Source organism: Salvelinus alpinus, chromosome 1, assembly GCF_045679555.1.
Source record: "Salvelinus alpinus chromosome 1, SLU_Salpinus.1, whole genome shotgun sequence".
Classification (NCBI taxonomy): Eukaryota; Metazoa; Chordata; class Actinopteri; order Salmoniformes; family Salmonidae; genus Salvelinus; species Salvelinus alpinus.
In genome coordinates, this window is record NC_092086.1 from 98,855,063 (window position 1) to 98,864,868 (window position 9,806).

Genomic DNA, 9,806 nt, shown 5'->3' on the forward strand with positions numbered 1-9,806 from the left:
CAGTGCATTCGGAAAGTATTCAGACCCCTTGACTTTTTCCACATTGTTACATTACAGCCTTATTCTAAAATGTATTAAATACCCCCCCCCACCCCATCAATCTACACACAATACCGCATATTGACAAAGTGAAAACAGGTTTTTAGAAATGTTTGCAAAAAACGGAAATACCTTATTTACATAAGTATTCAGACCCTGTCTGGTGGATGAGGGAGGAGGGCGAACGCCAAGTCTGTGATGGAGTGTCACGCTCATCACAGAGGCGTTGGGACTTTACTCAGGTAAAACTCGAAAATGTCATGGCTTGTGGGGAAACAAGGAATCCTGCTATGAGGATCTGTTATGAGACTCGAAATTGAGCTCAGGTGCATCCTGTTTCCATGGATCATCCCTGAGATGTTTCTACAACTTGATTGGAGTCAACCTGTGGTAAATTCAATTAATTAGACATGATTTGAAAAGGCACACACCTGTCTATATAAGGTCCCACAGTTAACAGTGCATGTCAAAGCAAAAACCAAGCCATGGGGTTGAAGGAATTGTCCATAGAGCTCCGAGACAGGATTGTGTCGAGGCTCAGATTCAAATCAAATCCAAGATGCTGTAGTATAATTTTGCTTTACTGTCCAAATACATATGGTGTTGATACATGCACACATCCCTGTGATACCAAGGATACATTATCATTAGCTATTATTTCAGCCAATTACGCAGCAAAACATTCAAGAGGCACTATTACTTACCTTTGTTTGTACTCAATGCGTCAAGAAAGATCTTTCTCATGAGACAGCTCAAGTATTCTGTACACAATAACATGTACCATTTTTATGTACAGATGTATTAGAAACGTTTTGTAGTGTCCAACGACTATATGGGTGCTTGCATAGGAAGAATTTGTGAAAAAAACCTTTTATATTGACGTTTACCTGGCATTGACGTGATTTTTTTAGCTGGCCCGTTACACCTCAGCGGGGCTTCTGCAGCTTGGTCCCCTGGGCTCCACTACGTTCCTGCCCAACACCAAGTGTCTGGTGGATGAGGGACGAGGGCGGACGCCAAGTCTAAATAAATGTGAGGGAATGTCACGCTCATCACAGAGGCTTTGGGACTTTACTCAGGTAAAAAATGTAATGGATTGTGGAGGAATCCTGCCTGCCAAATCTATATTGGTTGTTAATACTGCAATAATAATCACAGCTTGTTCCTCTTCCCTCTATAGAATGGCCCAATAATCAGCAGAGACACTGGTCGTTGTTTGGAAGTAGAGATGTCTAGAGAGGCCAGCTTCGGCCTGCGCCTAGTGGTCCAGAGGTGCTCTGGTCAGAGGTGGACTATTAGGAACTGGATCAAACCTCCACGACACTGAGGGCGGTCTCACACTCGAAAAGGAGGTACACCATGTACAGGCCAGCTGATGTCTACAAAGGGACATGGGACCCCTGTAGCACTTGTACTATCCTCTTCACAAAGATTGTGTTCCTTTGAATTGAGGCTATAGACTCTGTTGTCTGTCCCTAGAAAGGTCAAGGAATTTCAAAAGCATCTCAACACCAACCTTCAACATCTCAAGCACCTCAAGACCAAGTCATCACAAAGTATGGAGGACACATATCCCTACGAAGAACTATAGAATGTACCATATCCACTACAGAGATTGTCTTAGACAATGAGATTTGTGGTCTGTGATACTGAAGGATTTAGTATAAACGAACTGGCATCTCTTCACAAACCTGCACAGCAAAATCAATGGTGTACATTTAACTCTGAAATGTAAAATTTACACTATTTTCAGTGAACATATGAGTCCCACTGAACTGGTGTTCAATTAACACGTTTGAAAGTGTTAAAGATTTAACACTGTTGCAGTGCTCCCCATTCAACTCTTAAAGTGTTCAAATGAACTTGATTGTGGTGTTTGCATAGCTCTATTGTAGAAAAATAAGCAACACCTACAGTGTAAAACATAACACTTGGTTTAGAGCAGGGCTCTCCAGCGCTGTTCCTGGACAGCTACCGGCCTCTCGATTTTTGCGACAACCCTAATCTGGTGCACCTGATTCTAATAATTAGCTGGTTGATAAGATGAATCAGGTAATTTACAACTGGGGTTGGAGCGAAAACCTACAGGAGGGTAGCTCTCCAGGAACAGGGTTAGAGAGCCCAGATTTACAGTAAACTGGACTCCCTTTGCTTAGTGCTGATGCTGTCACACTTTCTCCGTGTAAGAAATTAACAATTGTTACAGTATATCATTTTCGGGTTTTAACACTGTTTGGTGTAAAGCCTAATTTGCATATTTATTTGAGTGAATTGTAGAGTTACTACCCATGACTGTATTTGTTAGTGATTTGTTAGGGTATTGAATTCTTTCATTTTAAAGGCATGTGGCTTTCACCAAGTGAGTACCTAGGCAAATGCAATCCTTAAAATTGGACTCTATGACAATACAATACATACAGTGAGCTCCAAAAGTATTGGGACAGTGGCAAATATGTTGTTATTTTGTCTCCGTACTCCAGCACTTTGGATTTGAAATGATACAATGACTATGAGGTTAAAGTGCACACTGTCAGCTTTAATTTTATGATATTTGGATGCATTTGCTGTTTGTTTTGGTTGTGTTTCAGATGATTTTGTGCCCAATAGAAAATAATGGTAAATAGTGTATTGTGTCATTTTGAATAATTTTATTGTAAATAAGAGTGGTGTTGTAGTACTCAAGACAGTCCGGTTTCCGGACCACATATTGAGTGTCTCAGTCTTGTCTCGGTGTCGGATACATTTGTACTCGGTCTTGACTCGGTCTTGGACAGTGAGGACTCCTAATTTCTTCCCGAGGCCAGCCGAGACCAGCGGATTAAAAAGCTTCCATTCAGTCAGCGCATAAAACCGCTTTGCCAGGCCAAATATATACACTTCTTTCTTGAAACACTAATACAGTGCCTTGCAAAGTATTCGTCTCTTGGCGTTTTTCCTATTTTGTTGCATTACAACCTGTAATTTGAATGGATTTTTATTTGGATTTCATGTAATGGACATACACAAAATAGTCCAAATTGGTGAAGTGAAATGAAAAAGAATTACTTGTGGCAAAAATATTTTTTTAAATTAAAAAACGGAAAACTGGTGTGTGCATGTGTATTCACCCCCTTTGCAATGAAGCCTCTAAATCAGATCTGGTGCAACTAATTACCTTCAGAAGTCACATAATTATTTAAAGTCCACCTGTGTGCAATCTAAGTGTCACAGGATCTGTCACATGATCTCAGTATATATACACCTGTTCTGAAAGGCCCCAGAGTCTGCAACACCACTAAGCAAGTGGCACCATGAAGACCAAGGAGCTCTCCAAACTGGTCAGGGACAAAGTTGTGGAGAAGTACAGATCAGGGCTGGGTTATAAAAAAATATCAGAAACTTTGAACATCCCACGGAGCAATATTAAATCCATTATTAAAAAATGGAAAGAATATGGCACCACAACAAACCTGACAAGAAAGGGCCGCCCACCAAAACTCACAGACCAGGCAAGAAGGGCATTAATCAGAGAGGCAACAAAGAGACCAAAGATAACCCTGAAGGAGCTGCAAAGCTCCACAGCGGAGATTGGAGTATCTGTCCATAGGACACTATAAGCCGTACACTCCACAGAGCTGGGCTTTATGGAAGAGTAACCAGAAAAAAGCCATTGCTTAAAGAAAGAAATAAGCAAACACGTTTGGTGTTCGCCAAAAGGCATGTGGGATTTTCCACAAACATATGGAAGAAGGTACTCTGGTCAAATGAGACAAAATTTTTGCTTTTTGGCCATCAAGGAAAACACTATGTCTGTTGCAAACCCAACACCTCTCATCACCCCAAGAACACCATCGGCAGTGATTGGGAAACTGGTCAGAATTGAAGGAATGATGGATGCCGCTAAATAGAGGGAAATTCTTGAGGGAAACTTGTTTCAGTCTCCCAGAGATTTGAGACTGGGACAGAGGTTCACCTTCCAGCAGGATAATAACCCTAAGCATACTGATAAAGCAACACTCGAGTGGTTTAAGGAGAAACATTTAAATGTCTTGGAATAGCCTAGTCAAAGCTCAGACCTCAATCCAATTGAGAATCTGTGGTATGACTTAAAGATTGCTGTACAACAGGGGAACCCATCCAACTTGAAGGAGCTGGAACAGTTTTGCCTTGACGAATGGGAAGAAATCCCAGTGGCTAGATGTGCCAAGCTTTTTGAGACATACCCCAAGAGAGTTGCAGCTGTAATTGCTGCAAAAGGTGGCTCTACAAAGTATTGACTTTTGGGTGAATAGTTATGCACACTGAAGTTATTTCTTGTTTGTTTCACAATAAAAAATATTTAGCATCTTCAAAGTGGTAGGCATGTTGTGTAAATCAATCGATACAAACCCCCCAAAAATCTATTTTAATTCCAGGTTGTAAGGCAACAAAATAGGAAAAATGCCAAGGTGGTGAATACTTTTCGCAAGCCACTGTACAATATCTTAGCAGCCTTTATATCTATTATAGACGTTTTTGCACAGTGGCAAACATATAGGCCTTAAGTGTGTGACAGGTTTGTGATTCTGAAAGGACAGCAACCGTAATACCAGCTCCCTCATGTATGAGAGTGCACTTTTTGTAAAACCCAATGGGCCAGTGGTGTAGTGGAGGGTATATGCAGGTACAAACCGTACACCCACTTTTCTTTTCATTGAGCATTGCCTATACTCACTTCTTACACTTCGAACACACCGACAGCATCATTGCGCAAAATAGTACGCAGCACCATCTGGATATATATCCAACAAAAGTTCAACATTCACCTTTTCTGTCTTGTCTGTCTACGCGTACAGTTTGACGCATATGTTTGATAAATTCAACATATGCACCACACCAAACACACTGCAACTATCTCTGCAACGCAATGCTACAAGGCAAACGCAGCGTTTCATTGGAAATTAATGTAATTCTGGTGTACCAAAATGCAATGATGCTGTCAGTGTGTTCAAAGCGGTATGCTTCGAACACACCGAGAGCATCATTGTGCAAAATAGTACGCAGCATCATCTGGATATGTAAAAAGTTCAACATTCACTTTCTGCTACCATTTCTGTCAAGCTATCTACGCATACAGTTTGATGCATACATTCGATAAATCCAATTTATGCATCACACCGAAAGCATTCTGGTGTACCAAAATGCAATGACGACGCTGTCAGTGTGTTCGAAGCACTAATCCCTACTGATGCGTTTCAAAGTAGTGTAGTGGAGGCATACGTCAGTAGCCAGTAGGGTAGGAAAAACATTTCAATTCATGATATCTACCAGTAAATGCTAACTAAGGTGACAATGGGTATGCAAACCAGGTTACTAGTCTATTTGCAATGCACAATTGTCATCATGTGCTGTTTGAATCAGGGGCGTAGACATGGATGGGCCTGGGTGGACAGAGGCCCACTGGGGAGCCATGCCCTGACAAGCCCACCCAATCAGATTGATGTGGTTTAAGCATTGTTGTGGACTTAGACCAAAGTTTTGTATTTTTCTGTAAAAAAAGGTGTGGTTTTGAGAGTGAAAATCTAAAATATCTATAGGAAAACTCATAAAAAAGGAAATCATTTTTCACACAGGGTTCCTTTCCTTTACTGGGTAGGCATACACATATTTAGCAGATGTTATTGCGGGTGTAGCGAAATGCTTGTGTTCCTAGCTCCAACAGCGCAGTAGTAGCTAACAATTCACAACAATACACACAAATATAAAAGTAAAATAATGGAATTAAGAAATATATAAATATTAGGATGAGCAATGTTGGAATGGCATTGACTAAAATACAGTAGAATACAGTATATACATATGCAATGAGTAAAGCAGTATGTAAACATTATTAAAGTAACTAGTGTTCCATTATTAAAGTGACCAGTGATTCCATGTCCTTTATGATCTTTTTGGCCTTCCTGTGACATTGGGTGCTGTAGGTGTCCTGAGGGCAGGAAGTGTGCCCCCGGTTATGTTTTGGGCAGACCGCACCACCCTCTGGAGAACCCTGCGGTTGCGGGTGGTGCACTTGGTGATACAGGATGCTTTCAGTTGTGCATCTGTAAAAGTTTGTGAGGGTCTTAGTGGCCAAGCCGAATTTCTTCAGCCTCCTGAGGTTGAAGAGGCGCTGTTGCGCCTTCTTCACCACGCTGTCTGTGTGGGTGGACCATTTCAGTTAGTCAGTGATGTGTACTCCGTGGAACTTGAAGCTTTTCACCTTCTCCTATGTGGTCCCGTCGATGTGGATATGGGGGTGCTCCCTCTGCTGTCTCCTGAAGTCCACGATCAGCTCCTTTATTTTGTTGACGTTGAGGGAGAGGTTATTTTCCTGGCATCACTCCGCCAGGGCCCTCACCACCTTGCTGTAGGCTGTCTCGTCATTGTTGGTAATCAGGCCTACTACTGTTGTGTCGTCTGCAAAGTTGATGATTGTGTTGGAGGCGTGCTTGGAGTACAGGAGGGGGCTGAGCACGCACCGTTGTGGAGCCCCTGTGTTGAGGATCAGCGTAGTGGAGGTGTTGTTTCCTACCTTCACCACCTGGGGGTGGCCCATCAGGAAGTCCAGGACCCAGTTGCACAGGGCGGGGTTCAGACCCAGGGCCCCGAGCTTAATGATGAGCTTGGAGGCCACTATGGTGTTGAAGGCTGAGCTATTGTCAATAAACAGCATTCTTACATAGGTATTCCTCTTGTCCAGATGGGATAAGGCAGTGTGCAGTACGATGGCGATTGCATCGTTTGTGGACATATTGGGGCAGTATGCAAATGTAAGTGGGTCTAGGGTGTCAGGTAAGGTTGAGGTGATATGATCCTTGACTAGCCTCTCATAGCACTTCATGATGACTGAAGTGAGTGCTATAGGGCGATAGTCATTTAGTTCAGTTACCTTTGCTTTCTTGTGTACAGGAACAATGGTGGACATCTTGAAGCAAGTGGAGACAGCAGACTGGGATAGTGAGAGATTGAATATAACACTCCAGCCAGCTGGTCTGCGCATGCTCTGAGGACGCGGCTAGGGAAGCCGTCTGGGCTGGCAGCCTTGCGAGGGTTAACGCGCTTAAATGTTTTACTTACTTCGGCCACGGAGAATGAGAGCCCACAGTCCTTCGAAGTGGGCCGTGTTGGTGGCACTGTTTGATCCTGAAAGTGGGCGAAGGTGTTTAGCTTGTCCGAGAGCAAGACGTTAATGTCCTCAACGTGGCTGGTTTTCCCTTTGTAATCCGTGATTGACTGTAGACCCTGTCACATATGTCTCAATAAGCAGTCCATAATAAGCCAGTAGGTCCCAATCATAAGAATACAAAAACACAACCATTAAGCATTTCCCAATCACATTGTACAACTATTACTTCCCATTACAAAAACATTTCAAAATTAAAATCATGGTCTGGAATTGGACTCGCATTTTTCTGGTCTCAGTTTTTTATTTTTTTATTTTAATTAAATAAAAAATACAAAAAATTCTCCCCTTTTCTCCCCAATTTTCGTGGTATCCAATCCCTAGTAATTACTATCTTGTCTCATCGCTACAACTCCCGTACGGGCTCGGGAGAGACGAAGGTCAAAAGCCATGCGTCCTCCGAAGCACAACCCAACCAAGCCGCACTGCTTCTTAACACAGCGCGCCTCCAACCCTGCAATGCAGTGCTCTAGACCACTGCGCCACCCGGGAGGCCCTCTGGTCTCAGTTTTGACTTGGTCTCGGAACCCTTGGCCCTCTCCCGGTCTCAACTCGGTCTCGCCCCCCCCTCCGGTTTGGGTCTTGACTCGCACTCGATTTGCTCCGGTCTTGGTCTTGAATCGATCTCACTTTAGGTTGTCTCGAACACAACACTGGTAAATAAGAATAGAGTGTTTCTAAACATTTCTACATTAATGTGGATGCTACCATGATTATGGACAATCCTGAATGAGTCGTGAATAATGGTGAATGAGAAAGTTATAGAGGCATAAATATAATACCAAATATTAAACTTTTGACTACTTTAATACCATAATTGAATTTGTCACAATACTTTTGGACTGTGTACAAAAAGTGCTGTAATTTCTCAACAGTCCACCAGATATGGATAAAAATACCCTCAAATTAAAGCTGACGGTCTGCACTTTTAACCTCATAGTCAATGTATCATCCAAAGTGCTGGAGTACAGAGCCAAAACAACAAAAAATGTGTCCCAATACTTTTGGAGCTCACTGTATATCATAGGGCCTTACTTTGATGGCCTAGTTTTACCATAATACAGTGGTGTTATGAAACTCCTGGTTTACAGGCCACATCAGGCCTGCAAGTCACATCATGCTGGCTTGCAAAGTGATGTGTGATTCTTATTAGAATCCAGCCTATTAGAATCCAGTTAGGATATCCAACAACTGGAATTTTTATTCACCCTCAACCTGCATTCAGAATGACTGTCAGGGTTAGGAAAGTTGATAAGAAGACTACCTAAACCATTTAGAGCTGCAATATGTAACTTTTTGGGCTACCCGACCAAATTCCCATAGAAGTGTATGTTATAGATATGTCATTCTCATTGAAAGCAAATCTAAGAAGCGGTAGATCTGTTCTATGTGCACTATTTCTATGCTTCTCGTCTTTTACTTTTGGTTTTGTACACCAGCTTCAAAGCTGAAAATACAATATTTTTGGTTATGGAACATATATTTCACAGAGGTTTAGATGGCACAATGATTATTTACACTGTACTTGCTTGTTTTTTTCACATAAATTCAAATCAAGCAAACTATTAGAATTTTTAGCAACCAGGATTTCTGCATAGTGCGTCATTAAACTCGTACAACTATTTCAGTATCGGGTGCAATAAATCTAACTAACTGATTGGATTAGTTTAGAAAATGTATGTTATTTATCTTTGTGTAGCATAAGATTAATCAATCAAGTGCCTCCCGAGTGGTGCAGCAGTCTAAGACATTGCATTGCAAGCTATGTTGCTACAGATGCTGGTTCGATACCCACCTGTGTCTCAGCCGGCCGCAACAGGGAGACCCATGAGGCAGTGCACAATTGGCCCAGCGTCGTCTGGGTTAGGGGAGGGTTTGGCTGGCTGGGATGTCCTTGTCCCATCATGCTGTAGCGACTCCTGTGTCAGCGACCGGCCTGACAAGAGGAAAAGTGATTAAACATTTTTATGACATGTTTGTGTTCCTTCTTGACGAGTGATTTTGTATGAGAGCTACATTTTAGACTATTGTTTATCATGAAAAGTGTTGGTTTCCCACCTCCAGAGCTGGTTCCACATTCATTTATGCACATGACTGACCTTGAGTTTCCAGGCTCTCTGATTATATTTTAGATGTAAGTGTTTCAGTCTGGCAGCATGTGAATATGCTCTGTTAACTCTGTGATCCAGCACAGGGGAGGCATGATGAGATGTGTCATGTCAGATGATGTTTCATGACGCCAACTGTCATTTTCCACCATCTGTACACCAGAGGAGATTCAGTCCTGAGCTATCAAATTAAATATTTCTAATCACTATTGGGGTCTGTTTCATAAAAGTCTTGGTCTCTGAGTCCTATATCGAGCGAGACCTATCACCAACAGCTCTGAAAGTACTAATGGCATAAATGCAGCACATACAGGCCAGACTTTGCATTTAAAGTTAACTGATTTAAGTGAATGGTGCTACAAGGCAAAGTCTTATCTTTTTATATGAGAGGGGCTGCTCATGCGTCCAAATCTGAACAGGTCTGAATGTGATGCGGGGGAGTAAAAGTGGGGTCAGAAATGGAAAGGTTGATTGTGACT

At 42.2% G+C, this 9,806-nt stretch overlaps 1 protein-coding gene across 1 annotated transcript in view; it reads left to right on the forward strand.

Moving 5' to 3' along the window:
• The window catches only part of LOC139536214 (polypeptide N-acetylgalactosaminyltransferase 9-like), a 31,029-nt gene extending 21,837 nt beyond the window's left edge, over positions 1 to 9,192 (forward strand). The window contains exons 9-10 of the mRNA XM_071336543.1: positions 951 to 1,118; positions 1,220 to 9,192. Coding sequence (XP_071192644.1) covers positions 951 to 1,118; positions 1,220 to 1,366 — 315 coding nt within the window. The 3' untranslated portion in view covers positions 1,367 to 9,192. The remainder of the gene's footprint in view (positions 1 to 950; positions 1,119 to 1,219) is intronic.
• Positions 9,193 to 9,806: the final 614 nt, after the last annotated feature.